Below are 25,511 nucleotides of genomic sequence, written 5' to 3' on the forward strand. Positions count from 1 at the left end.
TGTATACTGGCCATCAGCTGCCCTGATTTATGAAGGTCATATGAAGGTATTGGTCATAGAAAAACTCACACTGGATCGAGCTCTGCCAGGTGCAAACTGTTTGTCTTTAAAGTGTTTAAAACTGAAGTTCAACAACCTGCCTTTTATGGAGCATCTCCTGAAATTAATGTCACATAATCAACAGCAAAGTCAAAGATTTTAGTTTTATCCTAAATCAAAGGCAGCGCGCACTGACTCAGATGAGGTGATTTGTTGGATTTGAGGCAAAAATGGTGTCAACCAAACAAATCAAAACTTAATTTAAAAGAAATATAAGCATTGAATAAACTGTCACTATTTATTCTACAGTTACTGGTCCCTCAAACCCGGTTTTGACAAGTTACATCCAATCTGACCGAGCACACGTTCTGCAGACCTAATGATAGTAAATGAGCTGTCACAGTAACACCCTGATGAGAAATGTGCTCTGTATTCCTGTCTGTATGTCAACAATGGGCAAACAGAGAAAGACAAACATCTCCTCCTCTTGAAAACAGTCCTAAATATAGAAAGCCATCACCGTGTTCCTGCTCCTCTGACCCCTCCTGCACTGGGAGCCCTCAGCAACAGCCCCACTTTTAACCCCGAGGAGGGCGGCGCCACAAAACACACCTGCTCTGCTCTGATATTATGGTATGGATCCATCCAGAACACACATCAAGTAATCAGCAGCAGCATTTCCGACACGAGAAAACCAAACATTCTTCTGTAAATGTGTTGCAAAAAGCTGTTTAAATGACAGATTTGAATCATAGCGTGCTAAATGACCTGACCTCTGGTAAAAGGAGAAGCGAAACCTGACATGTTCTGATGTGGACACTCAACAGGATATATGTGATAGATAAATCTGAAGCCGGTTCTATAAATAGAGCTTCTGGAGCTCTCGCTGAGATCTCTATGTACCCAGAGGTCCCACACCTAGTTTATACAGGGTTACAGTAAAACGCTTCAGAGAGATGACAATAATTCACCGACTTTACTGTAAACCACCCAGGTCTGGTAAGCACTCTGGAAATAAGATTAAGTTTGCTATTAAAGATGATTATTCTGATTAACCCTTAATCACAGCCAAGGATTAAACTGCAGCTGCGTGTGTGTCCAACACGGATCAGTTTACTCCATCACTGCTGCAGAGGGAGTGGAAGATAAGAAGGAGGCTCAGGTCCTGTTTGAGTGGATCACGTAGCCTTTTAGTTGCAGCTAATCAGAAAGGATTTCAGCTATCAGAAGTGTAGAAGACGCAAGTTTTAAATGCTGATCTCCGACTTCAGCAGCCAGACGACAGCCGGACCGGGTCACCTTCTGCTAAAAGGCACGTTTCCACGCACGCGTGCAGCAACGCATTTAAAAACAGGGAGCTTTCCGTGCAGATGAAGCGCCTGCACGGACTAATGTCTGTTTTCCTCAGCAAATAATTGAGTAATTTTAAAATATGCAGCCCAAAGTTTAAACGTGTTTCACAAAATACACTCGAGAAGAAAAGATATTCACTCAGTAAGAGCATAAAAACTCTGCAGAGGAATTACAAATTATCAGCATTTGATCCATGTGAGAATTTCATTAGTCCTGGCAAAAATCAATTATCTGTATTTTTACTAGAAGAAATAACCATTTTATTCATAAACTGGAGAAATAACCAATTTTTTTAAGAAGTGCAAAATGTTATCATCATTATGTGGGGTCTTATCTTAAAAAGTAAAGTCATAACATTAAATGTCTTTTATCAATCAACAAATTAAATTTGTTTTGATTTATTTTATTCTAAGACTTGAAACCAAACCAGTAAAATACAAACTGACATGAAAAAGATGTAGATATAATTGTTCTTATTAGCAACAATTTGATAAATACAGATACATATTGCTCAGGAATTCTCACTACTGATTCTGATACCTTCAGCACAACCGTTTGGTAAAAGTGTCTTTTTAAAGCTGTTGTATCATAAGAAATGTGTCACTTGAATACAGTAAAACATTCAGCAGACGGGAATCATTCCTGTTTTTACAGCATTTACGACACTTGCTGTGACTACAGTATCTAAACAGACCTCTCCATCCTGCTCATAGCAGCCAGTTCACGTTACCAAACTAAAGAGCGGATTTGATTTTTTTCATTCCCTAAAAGCCTAATCTGTGCAGTCAGGCTTGAAATCAAATGCATCTGACAAATACTGCGTGTCAAATCTTCACAACTCCCTGTCTGAACCATCAAGGAAGCTCAAGTCTGAGATGTAACAAGCGATGCATTAAAGAATTATTAGTCTTTGGCAGAGCGGTTCGATCTTTGTACAACAAACACGTGATCTGTAACATCGCTTCAACCAGGATCAGCAAACAAAAGAAGTTCAACACTTGACGAGAAGCATGAAGCATGATAAAGATCCAGTTTTTTTCTTTTCAGATTAAATGCTTGATGCCAAATCTCTTTAAAAAGCAAATCCAATGATGAAAATGTCCCCCTTTACCAACGAAGAGCAACCCCGTACAGTCCCAGTCCTCAGGAGATAAGATCAGTCCTACTCACCGTACGGTAGACATCTTCACTGCTCTCCTCGTACTTCTGCTGAATCCTCTCCTCCAGGAAGTAGATGCGGAGCTTGAGGCTGAAGTTCTCCTTCTTCAGGTCATTCAGGTGCTGTGATAGAGTACGGTAACCGTTAGACATGACTGTCAGAGAGCGCTGATACCTCTCAACATGTCCGTTATAGATCAGAAACAAAAAGTCGTCTTGGATCCTTCCGGATCATCCCTCAAGGGGGGATAAAGAGGACATTTTAAAGGACAACGACAGTCAGGGCTCGTCCTTCTGTTTGAGTCCTGTAACCACCAGCCTCCTTCTTCTCCATGACAGCATCCTGTCCAGCTACTATTACTGATAGATCCTAGCCTCTAACCTCTATCTACAACCACACACACACTAAAACTAACACATTCACACACACTAAAGAGTTTCAAGGTTTGCAGTGCAGAGAGCTACTCTGCAGCCCCGCAGTCAGACATGCAGTCGCGGCAGCTCCATGGTGCGCTGTGGTCTGCCCGAGGACAGGGACAGGAGCTTATTTTACCGGAGGAGACATCCCTGGAATCTCAGACTGCCAGGGGAGATGGGTGGAAGAGGAGAAGAGGGCAGGAGGAGGGGGGGCAAAGGGCTTACAGGCACTTGTGACACAGTATGAAGGGAAATCTCATCCCTCTGCTGAGGGGAACAAAGTTGATGAGAAAAAGGAAAATAGATGTGTTACATTCGGCTCCTTTCAATCTGCCCTCTTACTTTCAAATACACTAAAAAAATGGCATTGCTTTAAATAGTTGACTTTTTGCGATGTTCACCTTATTGACAAAACAGATGTCATTTTGTTCAAATCATCTTGTTTTAATTACATCAGTGACTTTCATCTTTGCTGAACAATGAACGTCCGATCAATGTTTCTTTTATTTTGATATTTTGCACAGAGAGTGGATTAATCATCTGTAGGTAAGAACTTATCTGTTTATAATATCTGAGATGACTTAATCAGAGTAAAATGGTTCATTCTGTGCCCGAGGATAAATGATCTGAATCACATTACGTCTGCTGAAAAGAAATATGTCTTGTTTGATCTAGTTTGATACAGGCTTCAAAAAAAGAGCCCAAAATCCAGAGGACAAAATCCCAGCTATTCAGGGACAAATGCAAAGTTATTATTGGACTTACTCCTGCTTCATGTGTTTTTGACATGTTACATGTTTATTTACAGTCATAAGCTTTAAGGGTTTTGGTGTCTTTTATTCTAATAAAGTGTGTCTGTGTGAAGAATAATAGCTGGACTGCTTGGGAATGACCAAAAGCTCTCACTGACCATGTCGATGATGTGTAATTAATCAGGTGGGATAACAGATGGGGATCGAGTCATCAGATTAAGAAGCAGAGTGTGTGTGTGTGGGTGGGGGTGTGTGTGTGTGTGTGTGTCTGTGTGTGTGGGGTGGGGGTGCTACAGAGGCGCACAGAGTCAGAGTGCATGGGTGGCAGAGACTATGAGTCAAACAAACAATACAAAAATAAAGATTTCTATATCTTGGAAATATGATGTAATACATAATAATCATTTAAAAGTTTGACAAATTACAAAGAGCTTGAAATGATGCTAAACAAGAAGCTGTTTGGAGGCAAAACAGCAGTTTTTTTTCTGAGTGGAGGTGAGAAAATAAATGAAATTACTCTCAATTCAATTTTGCCAGGGTGTCACATCCCTATTGCCGTCTTTTTTGACAGTATTTGTCTGTTTACCTTATCTATCTTTTACATCCTTTCTATTTCCTCTGAAATATGCTTGTCTGGTAGTCTGAAAGTCTGCAGCGGGAAATTTCAGGAGTTTTTTTAGGCAGACAGTTGCAGAGCTGAACATTCCTCGCTGGATGCATGTTGTTTCACAGCCCGTCTCTGTCATTCACAGTCAAAATCAACAGCATGAAGAGATTCAGCTTCCTTCACAGGTTTGTCCCAGTGTCGCTTCCTTTTTCTGGAGAAAACTCCCAACTGCATGAGACTCGAGCAGCTTGTTCTACGTTTGGGACTGGGCTGAACAGATGGGTGAGGAGAAGGTAAAAAGAAATACGAGAACTGGGAGCTCTGAGAAGCGGCGCTATTAATAGAGAGGCGTCCTGAATCTCACAGAGTGGAGAATCCCTAACTGTCCCTCGGAGAGATCAGACAACGGAAAGAAATGAAACACGAGATCAGGAAACGTCTGCCTTTTTGTCCCTTTAAGAAGCGGTGCATCTTTAAAACCAAACGACAAAGTGACAAAAACAAATCCGTTTTGTTCATCTCAGTTTTCGACAGATTCAGTGACTTTCCTGATTGAGTTGTATCTTGTTGCGGAATAATAATAATGTTTTTACACTCTTCATACTCAGTACAGTTGCTTTTTTTCCTCAGACAAACAACTTTTAGCTGCTAATCAAAAACTAAATGGGTTTGATGTTGTATAAATATATACAGCATGTGTTCCTGTGCCTTTGAGTGTTAATTTCAAGTGTAAAGGTGACACATCCACAGACTACAGCCCTGAAAGTGGCTGCAGCCTGTGGATGTCTGAGAGTCCATCTCATCTGTGTGTGGCTGGTTTGTCACACACTCCTGTATAACACAGCTCCTCCTGCAGCAGATGGGTCTATTCTCATATAATGTTTGGCTGAACAGTCAGCGATTTCTAAGATGGCCACCAAGCACTTTAGAAAACATGTGACAATTAACGTTATACTGCAGAGCAAGTGTTTCTGAGTCATGACCACACTTGTGCTGCAGAGACTATAAGTTACATCACCACTGATGAATATAAAAGCACATAAACTGGGGGGCTTTCACAGTGTTGGAAACGATTAGTTATGAACTCTGTTTGTTCTAAAAAGTTACAACAAGTGATGAATGGAAGGAAGCACAGCTGCGGACCTGCTGACATAGTTACTGAGATTACTTGAAACAGTTACTGAAGTGGTAAAATGTTGCCATGAAGGACCTTTTCAGAGCTAAAGTTGCCTTAATAAGAGCTCCCTGAGCTTTCCAAGAAAAATCCGGCCTGAGGTTTTACAATGAAACAGGACTCAGTGTAAAGTATAACTTGTTTCAAAAGCTCAGTAATTGTTAAAATATGAGCTGAGTAAACAGATAGAAAAGAGTGCAAACTATCTGTGACCATTTCCACATGTCCTTTGCAGCTGATCACAGTGGATCCTCTGAAAACAGGAGCCAACCCTTTTACACAAGCCACACTTGTTCAGTGTTTCTCAGACTGTCATCATGACATTTAGCACACTAACTAAGATCTCTTGGGTTTTCCTAATTTTTCTGAGCATTGCACAGTCTGACCTCGGGGTGATCTTATTGGGACATCCACTACAGAGAAGCTGTCAGCTGTTCTGAATGCTTTCCATTTAGGACTTTTTATAATCTCTCTGTATAATGAGGGACAAATAGTTTGGAAATGACCTTTAACCCTTCCTGGATTGATCAGCAGTGCCAGTTGCTTCTTAAAAATCATTGCTGATGTCTTTCCTCCCTGGCATTGTGTTAATACACACCTATATGCTGACAAAACTCCTGCTTTTATAGAAGTGATCACACTGATGATGATCAGTTAATTAGTACATTTGTAGAACAGCAACTACTCTTTTAATTTCTTTAAAAATATCCTGTGTTTTTTCCACATATGTACTTCATTTTGTCTGATTTTTATGACATGGATACGACCGCTCTGCCTTGTATTGCTGTTTATGTGAGACTGTATTCATCTCAGTTTAAGGTCTTCATCTCAGTTTAAGGACTTTCCTTTACATGACTCTAAGGGTTTTGTGTAGCAGTTCAGACAACTATTAAAAATTACTACACAAAATAAATTGTGTCATTAAATTATATTCCCACATAAAATGTGCTAAACTCTTATTTTAGTCACAAATAAAAAATAACTGTCTGCTTTACCAAAATTCAACCAGCAAGTATATAAACCATGAAAGCTATGGAAATGTTTTATCTTGATTTTATTATTGACACATGAGATTATTCAAATGTTGTTTTTCACATCTTCTTCAAGGTGAAAGATCTCAGGTGTCAGGATGTGGGGAAAAGGAGGCGAACCCAGAGCGTTGTGCTAGCAGTTAAAAAAAAATCCAGTCTACAGCAACTTACTGTATGACATCTTTTTATTATTTCATTTACCAACCTTATGATGCATTAAAATGAAATAGTATTAACACTAATTCACAGTAGATTTGCTAGCTTGGAAACTTGTAGTGTTAAATGTAAGTATTACAACAACAGCTGACAGTGTGGATGTGAAAACAAATACCAGCAACTTTAGTTTTGGACTCAGTAACAGCTCCAGAAAACAGCTAAGTCAGACCAAGACTCAGTAGAAACCTAATAATGAGATGTGGTCATTTCTACAGTGTACTACATCAGGTTCTGTCTCCTGTGTCCACAGCGGAAGAACTCATCTCTAATATAAAAAGCTCCTGCTGTAAATTACACCTGCCAACTTAAAACCCACAATTTGTGCACATTATGAGCCATTATTAAGAATGGCTTCAGTATCAAGTTCTTCTATGCTTTTTTTAAACTTATTGATTCAGACTTAAGGGTAAACTGTGACTAAATATGATAGCATTTTTTACAGAGTGAATAAATCACATTTGTCGTATTTAGTAGTAGTACCTGATGTTTGATACACAAGATATCTGGTTTCTATTCCTACTTCTATTTTAATTGAATAAAGGCAATATTCTTTGGACTGCTCCTAAACATGAAATAGTGAAATTCCCATTAACAGAGCAGAGGAAGCCGAACACTTAAAGTGGGCCATGAATCACCCAGAGGCAGATTAAAATAGCAGGAGGGTTCTGGGTGTTTTCCACCCAACATTATGAGCTGCAGGACATCTCATTTCTCTACAGCCTGTTCACAGTGATTGGATTAGACAACCCAATCCATATATATATATATATATATATATATATAATTTAATCAAAGCACTTCTTTTTTTTGTAGCAAAGATCTGCAGCCACATGGTGTCACTGTGGAGCTCATTTTCATTTGTTCAGATGAAAATAATAATCACAAGGAGGTACCAAAAACCGAATAAATGCATCCAATAAAGGAACTCACCTGTTCAAATTGCTTGAGAGTGTGAAGCTGAAGAGGAGGAGAGTTGTCTGCTTCATCACTACACAAATCTAAACCAAAGAGAAACAGGCGCGTTAGAAAGGGAACATCAAAATGAAAGTCGTGAGAGTAAAGTGGTGATAGAAATGACAGCTACCTGTCATGTGACCTGTGGTTTGTGTTGAAGAATTCTCTTCCACAACACTGTCAAAGAAAGGGCACAAAGACACAAAAATATTAATAAAATGCTGCCCTCTGAGTTGTTTACTGTGAGCCCTACACCTCTGCATGGGAGGAGAAGGGAAGGGGGTCATAGCAGGAGAGATATGAGGTGATGGGAGGAGATATAAAAGGTCAGAGTTCAAACAATTAACATTTATAATCTAATTATGACAACAGTCCATCAGAGAGTGAGAGAGACTGAACACCAGCCTCACCTGGTTTAATCTCATCAGAAAGCAGCTGACACACCCTAACTAACCCACAGCAGAGCTCACTGACTCCTGCCCACCCAGAGTTTGGTGGATTCCTCTGACAGCTGCTGCCGGGCCAAGAAATGTACACACAGTTGGTGCAAGCCAGCGATTTCAAAGTTCACCAGGTTTATGAAGAGTGAAGCATTTCTGTGGTGGGCAGATCATGCCACAGCTGTTTTTTTTTTTTCAATCATGGCCCATGTGGTCACATATGTGTGACCCACAATACCATAGAGCATTTCAAACAACTGTCCTATACAAGGGAATAAAAATATCTATGTATGTTTAAAGATTGAAAAATGTCCTTGCTTTTTCCACAATATGAAGGTATTTATATTGGATTGAGTGTACTAGCCCTCCTGCCTGCCCAAACGCAGAACTGGGCCACCTAAACAGCCTCCTCATCCTTTTGCATCTTGATTCATGTTCAGCAGACACAGCAAAGTAGGTCAGGTTTAGGCTCGGAAAGCCCAATTTGAAGCGCACTGAAACTGAAAATGCTCAGCAAATCACCCTATTATTTGAGCAAAGATGCAAACAATCCCGCTATCAGTCCAAAGCCTGTTTGATAATTGCAGTCAGTGAAGCCCCCCACTCCCCATCCATCCCACCACCACCCCCCCGAACCATAAAGCATGCTGCATAGCTACAGCCACAGATTGTGAGCAGAAAATGGCCTGCTGTGTGACTGGCTGAATCAAACATGGCTGAGAAGACGGGAAGATGTCCTCTGATTACCGCTAACCACGGCTTGTCGCTCCTGTGCGGTGCGCTCCCCCCCAGCCCCTCCAGCCCCCCACACAGCCCCGCACCACAGATCCGCGGATCCAGACATCTTCACCTCTCGGACGCTCTCCAGGCCGGCTCCGGAGGCGCTGAGCTCCAATCCATGAAGGCTGCTCCCTCAGAGGACGGACATCCATCCCGAGCAGCCGCTGCCTTCGAGCCTCCCGTCCATCACTGGAACATCGAATACAGAGAGCTGCGAGCGCTCAGGAGCATGTTCTCTGCAGAGAGCCGCACGACACACACACACACACACACACACACACACACACACACCGCTCAGGTTAGGAGGGTGTGTGTGGAAGGAGGTTACACTACACAGCAGAGCCCCCGCTGTTCAAGCAGAATCCATCAGATTGAATAATCAATTGTATTCGTCAAATTAAAGGACCTCAGGCTGGTTTGTGTGGCTTTATTTATTTTTTAATAATTTTTAACTAGGACACAAAAGATGGCTCTCTAGATGGACCTTTAATCTCAGCTCAGGTGTTGGGCTGCATTCCACTTCCGCACACTAAGCATCCTGGTTATCAGTAGGAACGTGGAATGCGGCCTCTATCTGTTCTCGCTCTTTTTCAGGCTTTAGGTAAAAAGACAAAGCATAAAAGAGATATCTATTTGCTTTGTTTATTAATTTGCCTGCTGACTCTTTTAGTTTACCTGCACCTCTGTTACTCCTATAGCTTCAAACTCTCTGACTCAACTCACTGTTTTTATTCTTAAATGCTCTCAAAACCAAACATGCAGTTCTACAATTGAATGAGATTTTCTTTTTCATTCACTTACTAAATCAGCTCTTCTTGGATTGGGGGGTCTCTCTGACTGGAGAAGAGGACTTAGAGGGACAGACAATATTAAGACTGTGTCATTATTTGAAGCAGCCAGGAACTCATCTTTCTTAAAGTATTATTCCCATGAAAACAATGAGGTCCTGAGGTGGTTGGTACATTTGTGAGGTTATTACTTTTTGTCTGTTTTCTCCACCGCAGCTCCATCTTCTGGACAGTAGATGTCATTACAACCACTGATGCAGAAATCTGAAGTCTATAGTGAACATTTATTGTAAAAACTGAAGGTTCTGCTTCGAGTAACTTCATCCATACTTAAACAGAAGCTGCTATTGTCTTTAGTCTGGTTTGTTTTTGGTTATTTAGGATAAAATCTTCAAAGTTACACTCACTTCTAATACATGTTACAGGACATGGTTTTTTCTTGATCAAAAAGGTCTAGTTTATCCTTAAAACAACATATTTGATCTTAGATGGAACCAAAAACATAATAAACATTTTTTATTGCACAGAACTAAAACATCTAATTGGATTTCCTGACAATGTATAGATGTCTACATGAGGTTGGATGTATTTTATTATCCTGTATGGCTAATAAAAAGAGAGGGAAAGAAAAACAATCTGACAATGTTGTTCTATAATTTGTACAGAAACCTGAAGCTTTTTTACAAACAAACAAACAAAAAACAAGCAATATGTTTATGAATGATTTCAAATAATATATTTTGTACACTTTAATGTGTTCTTTGTTCTTTTTTAAAATTAGAATCAGCACATACAAGATTATATTTTCTTAACTGGAACATGTGATGCTGGACTGTCACTTGCATTATTGCATTATGATAGTAGATTAAAAATAATAAATTGTATGAAGCTATAAAATATAAATACTGGAGGTCAGATATCAGTTAGTTGTTTTAAATAAATGTGATCACAAATCAGTTGTAATGACCACAACAGACACTAGATGGCGGTGGAGGACCACTCGAGCATTTAGTCTCTTCTAAACTAAAATTCACCATAGATCTTACAACAAAATAACATGTTTTTATCTTCACACAGTGATGCTTTGTCTCAGTTATTATCACATCACACATGGAGAGTCTTCAGCAGCAGCAGCAAGTCTCTCATCTGACTACTTTCTTGGCGTTTGTTTCCTTCTGCGTGACTAAGACTTCCTCCCAAAAGCCACCCGGGGTCCTGTCCTGGTGGTCTGTGGTTCTGAGGAGATAATCCAGATAGCTGGAGCTTTCAAGAAGTCTCTGTCGACCATCTTGCTCTCCTCTGCACGAGCCATGGCTTCCAGCTCGGGGGAGGTTTCAGGGGACCAGTCTGCCATGAACTTATCCTTGGCTTCACAGTAGTTCACCACCACCTCCTCTGGCTGCTCCCCAAACAGCCAGTCTGGAAAACAGAGAAGGCAACAATTACAAGGTTTGTTTCTGCTTCCGGGACTCTAGTTTCAAAACAGGACGGCAACAAACCTGCAAAATCATGGATGAGGTCTTTGATGAGGTGACCAATGATGGCATAAAGAACCGACACCACGATGAAGATGGCTATGAGCAGGTAGACGACATAAGTAGGCAGATGGACAGAATCTCGAGAAGGTGGGATATAAGACTCATAGATCACTGTGCCATCGTCGTCTTTGTATCGAATGTTTGGGCTCTGAAGATGTACATCCATCTCTGTGCTGTCAGTCCATGAGTCCAATTATTATCTCAGTGCCAGCTCTGCACAAGAAGCCACGAATTAAAAGTCTATAACCAGCATTGGAGCTGCAATAATAAAAAACTTCACAACAAAGATCTTCTCATACTTTCCAGGTTTTTAGTGAAAATCCATTTAAACATGTAATAATTAAATCAAAAGAACATCTCACCTTCAGGAACTCTTCGTTTAGGCTCTCTGTACAGATCTCACTGCATGTCTGTCCATGAAGCTGAGCACATGACAACCAGATTAGCTGCTGCACCTCACTGTAGTCCGTTCAAGGTCAGCAGAACGCCTGCGAGCTCAGATCTGTTTGTGGTAAATCGACTGCAGCTGCAGCACTCTTTTCTAGCCTTATTGAATATGTTTTTTATGAAGTCTCATTCACACAAACTCTCAGCTATTTGCAATTCAGGTTTAATATGAGGTACAGTGTCTTGCCCAAAGATACTTTTACATGGGGTGGAGGAAGCTGGACTTGAACCGACAACTTTATTTTTAGTGCACTCTCCTCCCTGAGCTACAGCCACCCCTGTTCTGCCTGTCTTTCTGTCTGTCTGTACTGAACATTATGTACAGTAATCCTCGACCTTTATAATTAGGTCACCCCCCCTCCCCTCGACACAGGCAGGTATTAGATCAAGGTAAGATGGATTAATAAAAGCAGACAGGACACACCAACCACATATGTTGTATCAAGTTGTTTACTGGAACTCAGCTCATAGTCCAGCACCAAAACAAGGAAAGTGATGCACATTGTTTTTTAAAGCAACATGTGATAAAACAGAAGTAAAGGTGGGTTTTAAACTTTTACTGATCACAGACAGAGCGCATGCATGATCAAAAACATTTGTAAGTTTGCAGCTTTGCATCTAGTTTTTAGTTGAACAAGGGAACTTACATCTTGTTTGTTTGCATTTTACATACTGCATGAGAACTCAGTGGAATATAATCAAATTCATAAACGGGAATCATCTTTACATTAACTACTAAATAAATAATGAATGAAAGCATTTTATTGTGCAGAAACTATAACTATACATCAGAGTTGCAACGCTACTGCAAAGACATGCAGCATGTGGGAAAAACTGATGTGAGCTACTGTTGTGACGAAAACTCAGAGGGAAGTGACAAAAGGGCCATCAGGGCAGGAGAAGGTCACACTATGAGTAGACATCCTTTTTTCTCCTGGGTACGATGAAGCGATGGCACTTCTCAGCGGAGGAGGGGGAGATGGACAGCGGCAGCCTCGGTCTCCCTGGTGGTAACCAGGAAGCAGAATTTCCTTTTCCCTCTCCATCCTCTGCTCGCCTCCGGTCTCTGTGTGGCTACTGGAAATGCTGAGTCGCTGCTCCTCCTCTGTTGTCCTGTCCTCTGGATCCTCCTCCACTGTTTTGGGCCCAAAGATCCAGTCTGTGACAGGAAGCAACATTTTAGCACTGAAGCTAAACACATCAGCTTTGTCACTTTGATAGTTCTTTGTACGTAAAGCGTCTTTGTGGAAGTGCAAAATGGAACAGCAAAGGTTTCCCTTTGAGGTGTCGTTTTCACAGCAGTGATTTGGACAGAATGGCTGAGGCGCTAATAATCACATCAGAGGGAAAGTTGACCACTGAACACAAATCACAGGGTGAAGGTAAAGGAAACTGCCATTAAACAACAAGTATATGCCCTAAAAGCTCAGGTATAGAAAACACTGATGTCAGAGTGGACACAGAGACAGATGAGCGAGGGGGGACATCAGTTCACAACGTTCCTGCTGGAGGTTACCTGCCAGGTCATGCATGAGGTCGTTAATCAGGTGACCCACTATGGCATAAGTGGCCACTATAATCAACATCACTCCCACAAGGACATAAACTACACTTCTTGGTAGTGTTATAGCGTCTCTCGCTGGGGGGATGTAGTCCACGAAATAAGCGTCATCTTCGTCGTTCCGTCTGTAGAGCTGAAGGAGCTGTCGCTGCTCGAACACAGGCTGGGTGAAGTTCAAAAGCTGAGCTCCTCCTGAGCTCAGGGGCACGGTTATTCGTTCATTCATGTTTTTATTTTTTAAACTTTATTAACGTTGAACGAAAGTAGTGACGGTTTAGGGCTGTTTCTTCATGTCACTTCATTGTGAATCTTTGGAAAAGAGGTGACAGGAGGGAGAAAACTGGACATTAGAAGAGCTGAAACCTTTTACTGAAGCAGGACTGAGAGGAGGGACGGAAATGTTAAGGTGGTTTATGAACAAACTCCCTGCCTGTCAAGCACAAAACGTCTCCATCAATAAACAGAGCAACAAAAATGCAGCTTGTCATTTCTTTGAATTTCTTGTCAAGACGTGAAAACTGGCATTCCTCCTTCTACTCTTTTGTAGAGGGGTCAGATTTCCAGGAGTGTGAAAAAAGGGAATGTAGGACAGACAGAGGTAATAGGATTGAATCAGACATAGAGGAGTATCAGCTTTCCATCTGCAGGGATTAGAGATACGTGCGAGGAGAGGTGGACAGTAATACACAAAAGAGGCTTATGGTCATCTGTGACCAAGCTGCATGCAGAGATACGCATGATGCATAAATCCACATGAACCCACTTTCTCCAGGGTTTGAATAGAAATGACTTCATGCACACAACTCATCTTAAGAGCACCACATCTGCTTTTTAGACTCTGTACATGTCACATAAAATAAACCAGTTAGTTAAACAATGTCTCGGTTACAAAAGACAACAGCAATAATAAGAAACTGTAAAAGGGAATGTCAGCACATTGTCGAATGTAAAGATGTTTAAATATGAAATGAAAAGTATGAAGAAAAATGAAAAACAGGAGGCATTTGAGGAAAATTTAAGATAAATTACCTTACCTGTTCATCTTTTTTCTTTAATCTGGGATTGAAAGGGCTTCCAAACAGGCATGTAATCTACTGCAGCAACTCTGGAAATGAACCACAAACACACAACAAATGCTTAACATCAAGTATCATAGAAGGAGGAAAAATATCTGACCATCACTGCTGTTCTCAACAAATGCACAGCTAGCATTTTTTTTTTTATCCTCACAGGTCTTCTCTGGGAAGCGTCTTTCAGGTGATTCCTTTTTAGGATTTGGGTTCTTCTTCTTTTGACGTTGTCATGATTCTGTGGAACTCACGAGCGAGAAACTTCCACTCCATGATGGTGATGGCTACATTGGCAAAGAGAATGAACCAAGAGACTGGGTGCAGACCGTAGTAGAAGACATGCGCCATGTGGTGCAAGGATGCCGAAGAAGAAGCGTCAAGACCAAAGGTGGGATGAAACAAGCGTGTCTCGGGATGAAGGCGAGTAAGGCTGTCTGTGTCACTATCAAGGTGCTCTTAAGTAATCCTTTGCAGGATTTGGTTGACACTGTCGCCAGCTTTTCAGTGAGTCAGCAGAAGGCAAAACACAAGAGTTTTTAAGGGTCACTTGGGGAGCTTTTTGCTCCTTAGAGGTGCTGCATCTATTTCTAACAAACATCTACACAAGGACAAGTCACAAGATAATACAGTTTTAAAAAAAAAAAAAAAAGATTACCTGCAAAAGTGGCTCCTTGCGGGATTCTTTGATTTGTGTTCTCCAGATTAAAATAAAATAAAATAAAACCAAATCATCCACAGAAAGCACTACAAGCTGAACTGCTGTTCCAGACTAGTCCTACTAGCAGAAATGCCACAGTCAGTCAGTCAGATCCATGCTGACTCCTTCAGGCTGGGGTGACAATCTTCTTGGGTTTGTCTTCTGGTTCCACCAACCACTTCATGTAAGCATCGCCCAGGATGAAGGCCCAGTAGAAGATGGTCAGGGAGGTGTTCACGGTCATGATGCCGATGATCAAAGGGTTTATCATGGTGGGTAAACCTGGGAAAATCTGTGTCACGTCAAATGAAAAACAAAAGTGCGTCCGCTGCGTGGGTTAAGGGTTGTCTGTGTGAGCGCCTCTCCGCCTGCTTCTCCTCATGAACTCCCCACCCCTCTCCAATCTCCCGCTGCACTGGCCACTAAGTTTCTGTGGCAACAGCGGCGTAATCCTCTTCAGCAGCTTTGTTGCAGAAGGTAAGGATGCAATACATGCAGCCCTGCATCACAAACACCGCTCATTCATCAGAAGGTGTTGCATTCTTTATAAATTAACCAAACATAAGCTCCTTTTTGCTCAGGAAGTTCTCTCAGTGATGGCCTTCAAACCACACCATGACCCATATAATATAATAATCTTTGCTCTGAACTTTATGTTCCCTGTCAGATATAATCCAGAATCTAATCAAGACTGGAAACATCAGATGCAGGAGTTTTTAATCTTTTTTAATCTTATACCAAAACAGACTTCTTAAATGAACCGTAACAGGTCACCGGAGTGGAGACAACACTCACTTAGAAAACATGTGCAGGATGACCTCTATCATTACACACAGCAGCTAGAGTCCACTGATTACATGTTGTTAGAAAGCAAAAACAAAAATGGAGCTTAGCATCTTAAAAAGGGGTCATGATTCTGGGGTTGAACCTACTGGTTTAAAGTGGCTTTTCTCTCGGCTGTAAACACAAACAACTTTCACCTACTTCACTATTATTATACTGATTACCAGGCCAATGTGAACCTATTATTTAATGAATCTCACTGATTTAAAGGGGACCACAACTCTGTCAGACTTATTATTTTGTTATGATCCAGGCTGCTCCACAGGTCTTTGGGTCAGCAGAGCTTTTGTTGCTCAGAGATTCAGATTTTTCAGAATCTGGTTCATCTCTCTGGAACAGTCAACATATAGTTTTAAATAGTTTTATTTATCACCAGAATTGAAACTTTATTAAAACAGGCATTTTTATCCAAATCCAGACAAAATTCTAGTTGTGTGCCTTTGTTATTTTTCAATGATATTTAAAAATACACTTTAATCACCTAATTATATGCAGAATAGTTTTATTTGTTGCACTTTTCATTGGTGTCAAGTTGTTTTGAATTATTTAACTTTTTTTTAACCATTTTGTGTCTATTTGGTATGCGTACATTTTATTTGATTCTGTGCAAAACTGATCAGTGTTCATACCAAACAGACCTTTAGTGGGAATTATTTCCATATTTATTTATTTATTTCTCCAGCTGCCTCCTGCAGGACAGTGAAACACATATTTGGTGAGTCTAATCTTGCCAACACCATAACTGATTGCACATTTCTCAAAGTTAGTTTGATGACGAACCTAAAAATGATCCTGGGTTTGAAACACTTTCTGCCCACTTTTCTGGAGGGTTAAGTTGGTAAAAGGCTGATGGGTCTTTTCCCACCAGGTGGCGGTCTGTTTCAACCCTGGGACTGTTTAGACTGAAAGTTGCAGCATAAATACATGTTTCATCTGCAAATCTAAGATCAGAACTTTGTCTTAACTTCTGTGTTTTTCTATGTGTGTGTATTCTTTTCTCATATTAACTCTTAAATGTTGTGGAGTTGAGGGTCAAAATACAACCCGTAAAAAAACAAATGATTAATAATAAAATGTGACACCCCCCACCCCATGGTTTCATTTTGTGCACTTTGTATTTTGTGTAGATAATGCGATCCTCTGTGTTTGGGGGAATATATATTTCTTTTTGTTTGTTTTTGTCGTGCTCATTTCATAAACAGAGGCGGACTGGATGCAGCTGAGTGCAACTTAGAGAAACCACACTAATGAAACAGGAGATGAAATGTTGAGATGATGTGAAAACTTTAGGAATCAGCCTGAATGATGAGTAAACTTCCCTCCGTGTCAGACCACATACAGTTTGTTGGCATCAGCATTATTTCCCAGCTCTGACTCAGCCAGAAAGAGGCAGCAACGAGCTGCGATCCTCAGAGAGGAAGAGGATGGGCCCTCAGCTGAACTTTGAAACCTCCAGATGTGTTGGAGCGCCGGTGTTGCTTCACCACAGATCAAAAGCCAACCAGTGACACTCCTTTAAACCCTCTTCTTCTCTCGGCTGCAGTGGCGAGGGCTCTGTCCTTTGACATGCCTCCTTTTGCTGCTGGGAACAGTTTTATTTGAGCGGTTTTCAGAGACGTTAAAAATTTTGAACAACACTGGAAGAATGAGGCTGCCGGCGGAGGTCAGCTTGTTTCTGCTCTCCCTGTTGGCTCCTGGAGTTTTGTACACCATGAACAAGATCCCAGCATTTCAGGAGTAAGTTTATAATCAATTCTAAATGTGTAGCAGTGTTGTCTAGAACTTATTTTTTTTTAAATCCTCTTATTTTTTTATTCAAGTTAAAAAAAAATGAACCACAGGAGCAAAATAAGAGCAACAAGTAATTATTTTTCTTTAATATTACTGTAAGTATTTTGTTTGAATGTGTTAAAGAAAACTCAACACAAATTTGCTTGTTTTGCCTTATGAGTCGATTGCTCACCCTCTGAATTAAACCAGAAACAATCTAAACAATAATCAAAATAATATGTTTTTAATACAGTCATGTTTAACTGCTTTAGCTCAGACAAAATGATCAGTTTGTTAAAGATCTGCACAGATGAAGCTGATGCTCTGACTGTCGCCACAGACCTCTCCCTGTCCTGGGAATGGGAATGGTTGTCCTGGGATCCGTTCCTCTCCTCCTCATCCTCACAGTGCAACACAAGACCAAAGTGGACTCTTTATTCTATGGTACAAACAGACAGTTCAATAAAGATGTGTGAAACAGTGGAGGAGTGCTGCTGTGTCATTGTGTGCATGTGTGTGTAGTATTTGCAGAGTTTTCTTTCTGCTGTATGCTGGGTCTCACCAACGCTTTGGAGCAAGACGGGTTTATCTCTGGATTCATGGGCTTCTATCTGAAGACTGTAAGAGAACCACCTGAGAGATTGTATTTTATTTAAATTTACGAGAATATTTGCCTTAAACATTTGATTTCAATGTATAATCTTTTGTCTCTTCAGGGCGAGCCTCATCTCAGCACCGCCTACGCTGTGATGATGTCTTATTGGGAGGCTGTGAACCTCCTCCTCCTCCTCACCACCATTCACCGCATGTTCGCAGGGTAAAGCTGCAGCATCAAAACCTTGACACGTGTGTGTTTGGCGACAGCTCTGCTGAATCTTGAGCGTTTTTCTTTATCCAGGAAGTCTTATCGAAGTCTGGGCCTGCTGTGGTCAGGCTCCTCCATTGCCAATCAAATCGTCCATATTCCAGGAGTGGTCATTGGTGAGAGATGCCCGAGAGTTAATGCTTCAATTTGGTCACAACAGTGCTGCCATTTTGAACAGTTTACTCACAGTGCCCTCTGTTTTTGTCAGGTAAGTATGGGTCCAACATTCGACCAGCCTTTTGGAGGAACGTCCCTTTCTTCTTGGTGCCTTTTTGGGCAGCAGCCCAACTCTTCAGCAGACGGAGGGAGATGCCGATCATCTCAGCAGACAAGGTAAACTTGACTGGTTAGGATCTGACTAATATAATGCTTTAACCCTTTCACGCATAGAGGTCACTACAGTGTACAGCTGTTTAAAAGTGTTTTTTCTCTATAAATGCCTGCAATTTTGGCCACTGCTGCATATAGTCCACTCTATTGGGAGCTATTGCATCATCCCATACAAAAGAATCCCATTGGCTGGTCATTGCAATGGGAAAAAATAATCAGTGAAACCAAGATGACTGATAGACAGGGAGAAAGACCGAACACCTCGGCTATTTCCATTTCTACCTTCTATAAAAAGACACCATTGCAGGTAAAAAAAATATAATTACATCAAGTAACATCTAAGTTGACATTATATGTAAAAAATTTCCAAGTTTTGATTTTATATTTTGAGGAAATACAGATTAATCACCTGTCCACTCAATTGTACATCATGCATCACAAGCTATGTTTCAACTTCAATGCAGTGTCAATTACTACCAATGTTGTTCTTGAAAATAATTCATATCCTATAATATTTTGGCTATAAATCAACTTCTTTATGTTTTTATAATGTAATTTCAGTTTTTTCCATATATCCTTCTATTTTGTAGAGCTCAAAAAGACAGGCATACAGGGTAATAGAGGAGTTTCTAGACTCAAGTGAGGAAGACTGTGATTCTGGTAGCAGTGATGAGGAATGGCTGCCAGTACAGACAGGTGCAAGCAGAGAGGTAGGCTCAAGCAGTGATAGTAAAGGTGAGGAGTCTAGAAATGTTGCTGAGGAAGTTGAGGCTGAGGAAGGAGATGAGGATGTTGAACCTGAGGGACCACCACCTTCCAGAGCTCAGGGGAAAAAAGCAAAAGAATCAACAATCAATATTGTTTGTCTATCAAACAATATATCCCCAAAAAACCCAAGCCCTGGGGAATTAAAGTGTGGGTGCAAGCAGGATCCTCTGGGCACATGTACAACTTTGAACCCTATTAAGGTCCAGCTGGGGGACGAGGTGAGATCAGTCAGCTGGGAATGACTGGAGATATTGTCATGCGCCTTTGTGAAGACATTCAGGACAAAAATCACAAGGTGTTTTTTAACAATTTCTTTTGCACCATTACCCTCCTTCATGTACTGGAACAGCAAGGGATCTATGGCACTGGCACATGTAGAACCAACAGGAACATATCTTTATTTTGTAACCTTGTTTTACATACCTAAATATAAATAAAACGCCTAGTGAAAAAAAGTTTTATGTTTCTGTTAACTTTTATGTTTATCAATAGAGCTTAAATAGAGAGGTATACAGAGTAGTGGAGGAACCACCATTCCAATATAATACCATATTACAACTGTATAACTAAATTACAACTATACCTATATAACTACCATGTTATTACATTGATGTTTTTTACAGTACAAAATGCATGAAGTACACTTGAGTGGACAGATAAATATTTCTTTAGAGATAAAAGATTAAAAAAAATTTTTTTTCAAACCTTGTTTTACATCCCTAAGGAAGTATAAAAACACATAGTAAAAAAATCCTGATTGAGTTTTTCATATTTCATGCATGAAAGGGTTAATTAGAGTGTGCATGTCTGGACTGTTTAAGCAAATAAACCAAAGAGAGAAAAAGAAGCTGTAGAGTAATAAAAACAGTGTGCAAATAAAAACAAATGTGTTCAGATTTAAACAAAATGGCATACAGTGTGCATTAACTGTGTGCAAAAAACCACTAATTTCAGGATCTTTCTTCAAAATGTCTATCAGAGTTTTATTTTATATCTGAATGCTTTTAGTTAAATCATGTCAAATTTTTCAAAATGACATGTTTTGATGTGAATATGTTTAGTTGATTTAAAGTCCATGAGCAAACCGACTCTCTAAGATGTTAATTTCCTCTAAAATGATCCCGACTCAGGTTCTTAAAAATGAGCTCAATTGAAGTTATGATAATGTGTTTATAAAATTTGTGGTGTTTAAAAAAGCTAAGTGTGTGGTGGGAGGATCTCTGTAGTGACATGAAGTCCCATTACACTTTTTATGTTTGTTTGCATTTCCTGCTCAAGTAATTTTATTGGCGTTGGAGCAAACAGACTTCAATAAGCTTTGCTTATTAAAACTTCTGGTAGAAAATTAATTAAACTTAACAACAACGATCACAGCTCCCTAACTCTTATGAACTCTAACTCTACACTTTTTTAACGCTTTTAACAAAAAATTATTAAACATCAAAATAGAGTTAAGACACATAATTTACACCTTAAAATACTTGATACCTAGATTAATTTTCTATTTCTGCATACATATTGGGACCCAAACATTTCTCAGGAGCAGTCTGATTATTCTTAACCTTGATTTATAGTTTTTGGAGCAAATTTTCATTTCCAGTGATGCACTGAGGAGCACTCACATTAGGGTTTATATCAAACCAGTCATAATGAATTAAAACATAAACTGTGATAAAACATTACTAATTTAAAGACAGTAAGTTTATCGAGTGAATAATAAATCGTGCTCAGTCATGAGTTATTAAATGCGCAGTGGTTTAATCACCGGACGTTTTGTGTAATTTGAGCAGATTGCTGTGGAGCAGAGGAAAAGTCTTCTGTCTCGACCTGCTGACCTGCTCCTGTCTGTTTTCTTCCTGGGAGTTCTGGTTTTCTTTGTTTTCAGGGGCTTGGTGAGTAAAAAGCAACATGGGGCTCATCAATATTCTGTCTGTTTGACTCATTGCACTCAGGTTGATATGAGATAAAGAAATATGTTGTTTGTGGTGCTCCAGGTGGTGTTGGATTGTCCTCTGGACGCCTGTTTTACCTACATCTATCAGTACGAGCCGTACCTCAAAGACCCCGTTGGTTTCCCCAGAGTTATGGTCAGTTCAGAGACAAAGAAAACATTAAATGCCTCCTCTGCTCTTGTTAAAAACTCTGACTGATCCTGTTTGGTGCAGATGCTGGTGTATTTGTTCTACGCTGTGCCGCTGGTCATCGTCCTCCTCTACGGTCTAAAGACCCCTGGATGCAGCTGGATGTTGGACTTAACCATCTTCTTTGCTGGAGCCATGGCTCAGGTAACTCTGTTCATGTTTTCACTGATGTTAATCTTAAAAAAAATAAAAATTCCTTGCCTCACAGTGACCTCTTTATCCTCTCCTGCTGTTTTCCCCAGACCCAATGGTGTCATATCGGAGCATCTCTGCACTCCCGCACTCCTTTCACATACAGAGTCCCCGTGGACAAAAAATGGCCCGTTATCGCCATCAATGTGCTGCTCGCCATTGCTCCGGCCCTGCTGGCCCTCCGCTGCCACACCAGTCCCGCTTTTTTTATGAAACCCGCCCCTGAGGGACAGGCCAGCAATGAAAAGAAGACAAACTAGACCACATACAGGCTGCAGCCTCTGAATGTTGAGAAAAACTCAATACCGTGACAAGGCAAATCTACTCAGAGAACTGTTTTTTATGTGCAAACTGAATTAAAAGAGTCTTTTTTTTCTGCCCGCAATCTTAAAACCCAGGGGAAATTGAAAGACTTGGCTCTCTGGGTCAACTTTTTAAACCAGACACCTCACACGGCACTCCCTGCAGGGACTGTTGGACCCTGATAAGAGGGCCGCTGATGGAGGTGAGGACTGATCAGATCGCACGGCGTTCAGGTGACTCATACTGATATCCAGTCATCCCAGATTTAGATTACTAACAGCTCACCGACTCACCACTGCAGGACTGACAGTTTGCTTGTTTCTACACAGGAACTCACATCAAACCTCCACTATTTATTTTTAGTCAAATAAAACTGTCAGGGTTAGAGAGAAGTATTACAGCTTTTAAGGACTGTAAATGTTGAAAAGATTCACTAGATAGGCTGATTAAAACAGCTTTAATAAACTACAAAAACTGGAGCTTTTTGTCATTATTCTATAAAGCACTAAGGAGTGTTGTCGATCATTTTTGTCCAAACTGTTTGAACCAAATGTATTTATTTTACATCAACATAAAAAAGAGAAAAAGATCCCATCAGTGAAGCAGAGACCAGCAGATTTAAAATTCCTCCTGTAGTTGGGACTGATTTCAGTCTTTCGTGTTTATATGTTGTATGATTAAAAACAACGAGTGCTCAGCTGTGTATGTGAGGTTTTTTATTTAATTTTTTTTATGGGAAACACGTGTTTTTATCCAGCAGTGTAAGTGGTGTTTAATTACCTGATCTCAGCAGGACCCTCTGTTTTTAAGCAAAGTGATTTGTTCAGAGACTAAAAGCTTCACAGGTTCTGTTTCCTCTGCTGTCAATACTGTCCCCAGATGTGACCTTATTGAACAGCAGGATTAGAGCTGAACTGATAAGAGGTGAACCCTGGATTTAGGTGAGCTGCCACACACACAAACACACACACGTCATCCAAATAATCACATGACACACTGGTAAAGAGTCTGTACTTCACACATTTTGACTTATCTGCCAAAATGTTGGTTTCATGTCTCGGATTTAAGGTTTAAGTTACAGCAAACCTTCATTGATTCCTTCTTTTTGAATATTTTTTAGTTTAGAAGCTAATCACAGCAACGCTTTGGTACTGAAATCTCAGGTTTTCTGAGAAGCAAAGCAGCATCTTACATAAAAAACTTACATTTTAAAGCATGAGTTCCTCTTTTTAAATGGAAATTAACCAGACAAGGTCAGGCATACTTCATTTTTAGCTTCAGATGGATGTTGTTTTAACTCTAAATCAAGTTTCACAAACTCCCAGAGATGTTGCAACTACAATAAATGTCATTTCCAGATGAAACCAGTGTTTCCATGCCAACAAACCTACTATGTCAGTGAAAACAATTTACTGCAGTGATAAAAACAAAAAGAGGCAAACCAGAAATCTCACTATAGATCATTTCTTTCAGGTAAAACATATATATATATATATATAAATTTTTGTCATGATAACTGATATATACTGGAGTGTAGCTGACTGTGTTTTCTTCATCAGCTGATCCAGCTCATTTGTTTCAGCAGATTTTAGGAAGGTGAATTTTATGCTGATGTTTTTATTAAAACTGAAATTAGAAAACTGACATTCTGGAGGTTTTCTGTCAGCACGTTGTGCTCGTAGCAATTTTCTGTTGTTTTTCTTCATTTATTTACTCTCAGTTCTAAGAAGAGTGAGCGCAGAAACACCAGCAGTTTTCAGAGATATATGGCCTTTTGGGATGAGCCTGAGGCCTTTTCACCTCCATTCAGTCTGTGCTGTCTTCTCTTTAATTTAGGTTCTTCTCTGTGAAGTCAGGTTCAGATTTATACAGCCATCCATAAAGGTGAAACAACCTGAATTTGTCCTCATAATGGGCCCTGAAAGTCAACTTCAGTCTGTGAGTGTGGCTGAATATGATGTCACGACCGGGCGGGTTTCTCCCTGATGAACACGACATGGTTAGCAAAGAGGTTCTGTTTCAGATGGTAATTTCAATTTGTATTCTGTCACACATTTTGTGCCTGGCAGGCAAGAACAAGTGCTTTTAGACTGACAGAAACATAGATAAAATGTAAAGAATGTAAAGGCCATCAGTGCTGCACCTCTGAGCAAATCACACTGCTAAACTAATACCTGAAGGTGTCACTTTTACAATTTAGTATTCCACTTCCACAAAGATGGTTTATCTCCAGGAAGTGTTGACTCGTTAAAGTTAAAAGCTGAGGTGCTTAGTTTCAAATTCCTAAATAAATAGATCATGATTTACGGCAGTGCATTTCAATTCAAAATAGATTACCTTCTGGTGATCTAGTTTGAGTGTAGGCACGATTATAAAACAAAAACATTCACACACACAAAATCATCCATTTGTGCTTTTTCCCACAGACTGGATCTTTGGCTCCAAACCAGCGGAGGAGGATCCAGAGGACGAGATGACAGAGGAGGACAAGTGACTCAGCGAGCCGAGGATGGAGAAAGAAAAAGAAATGCTGCTGCCTGGTTTCCACCAGGGAGACGTCCGTCTCCACCTCCTCCTCTGAGCAGCGCCATCACTTCATCGTACCCAGGAGAAAAAAGGATGTCTACTCATAGTGTGACCTTCTCCTGCCCTGATGGCCCTTTTGTCACTTCCCTCTGAGTTTTCGTCCCGGTTTCAGCTCACATCAGTTTTCGTCACATGCAGCATGTCTTTGCAGCAGGGTTGCAACCTTGAGCCTCTCTGTCTGATGTCAAAAACTTGTAGTTTGTGCTCATTATACAATAAAAAGCATGAGACATGAACGGATTGTGTTATACTGCACTGGTAAAATGTAATATACAAAATGTAAATGATGTAAAAACATCAAATTTGAAATTTAAATCATATTCATTGAAAGGTTTAAAAGCACACACATCTGTTTCTAAAAGCATGTGGAGAATTTCACAGAATCGCTCATTAAAAATGTTTTCTTTCATTTATACCCAGGAATAAGGAAATGTTATGTAGCCCTTTACATCTTGTTGCATAAATATGGATCACTTTCCTCATTCTGATCTTGGACTCTAAGTTATAGCAAACAACTTATTATTACTGCTGTTGTGTCCTGTCTGCTTTCATTAGTCCATCCCAACCTGCTGGTATCTTCTTTGGGTTTTTGTTGCAAATTCTGATCTTGTTGTTCTGTTTTTTTTTTCCCAGATTTGTATTTTGTGGTTTTCCTAAAACCAGCTGGATGTTCTGTTTTGTTTCTTTTCCT

General features: G+C 40.2%; 2 protein-coding genes and 1 long non-coding RNA gene across 5 annotated transcripts in view; 1 reads left to right on the forward strand and 2 right to left on the reverse strand.

Annotated features, from left to right (window-relative positions):
* Window positions 1–9,113, reverse strand: part of wu:fj49a02 (myomegalin) — a 38,216-nt gene extending 29,103 nt beyond the window's left edge. The window contains exons 1-4 of one of the 2 annotated variants that reach the window (XM_017422223.3): window positions 8,992–9,113; window positions 7,832–7,878; window positions 7,678–7,745; window positions 2,563–2,673 (exon numbers count right to left, since the gene is read on the reverse strand). In XM_017422223.3, coding sequence (XP_017277712.1) covers window positions 2,563–2,673; window positions 7,678–7,745; window positions 7,832–7,878; window positions 8,992–9,041 — 276 coding nt within the window. In that variant the 5' untranslated portion in view covers window positions 9,042–9,113. Of the gene's footprint in view, window positions 1–2,562; window positions 2,674–7,677; window positions 7,746–7,831; window positions 7,879–8,962 lie in introns of both variants that reach the window. The other variant, XM_017422224.3, reaches the window with a different exon arrangement.
* A 944-nt stretch (window positions 9,114–10,057) lies between these two features.
* On the reverse strand, window positions 10,058–15,501 carry LOC108239430. Of its 2 annotated transcripts, none has more exons than XR_001808718.3 (5): window positions 14,486–14,845; window positions 14,290–14,360; window positions 11,610–12,853; window positions 11,209–11,460; window positions 10,058–11,128 (listed from the first exon to the last, which is right to left on the reverse strand). It is a non-coding gene; the product is annotated as an uncharacterized LOC108239430 (long non-coding RNA). The 2 variants fall into 2 exon arrangements; XR_001808717.3 differs by lacking the exon at window positions 14,486–14,845 and adding an exon at window positions 14,981–15,501 and having other exon boundaries at window positions 10,059–11,128.
* A 1,865-nt stretch (window positions 15,502–17,366) lies between these two features.
* zgc:85843 (uncharacterized protein LOC405880 homolog) lies at window positions 17,367–22,931 on the forward strand. Its single transcript, XM_017422127.3, has 10 exons — window positions 17,367–17,602; window positions 17,976–18,079; window positions 18,158–18,255; window positions 18,352–18,452; window positions 18,534–18,616; window positions 18,709–18,833; window positions 21,389–21,490; window positions 21,593–21,685; window positions 21,764–21,883; window positions 21,982–22,931. The coding sequence occupies exons 1-10, from the start codon at window positions 17,511–17,513 to the stop codon at window positions 22,189–22,191; spliced, it is 1,128 nt and encodes a 375-aa protein (XP_017277616.1). The 5' UTR covers window positions 17,367–17,510; the 3' UTR covers window positions 22,192–22,931.
* Window positions 22,932–25,511: the final 2,580 nt, after the last annotated feature.

Source organism: Kryptolebias marmoratus, linkage group LG20, assembly GCF_001649575.2.
Source record: "Kryptolebias marmoratus isolate JLee-2015 linkage group LG20, ASM164957v2, whole genome shotgun sequence".
Lineage (NCBI taxonomy): Eukaryota > Metazoa > Chordata > Actinopteri > Cyprinodontiformes > Rivulidae > Kryptolebias > Kryptolebias marmoratus.

Excerpts from the sequence above, each read along its gene's own strand:
- zgc:85843 (XM_017422127.3), top strand. The coding sequence starts at position 17,511 with ATGAGGCTGCCGGCGGAGGTCAGCTTGTTTCTGCTCTCCCTGTTGGCT. Across the intron at positions 17,603-17,975 it reads AAGATCCCAGCATTTCAGGA|ACCTCTCCCTGTCCTGGGAA; the intron begins GTAAGTTTATAA and ends CTGTCGCCACAG. Across the intron at positions 18,617-18,708 it reads TATTCCAGGAGTGGTCATTG|GTAAGTATGGGTCCAACATT; the intron begins GTGAGAGATGCC and ends TGTTTTTGTCAG.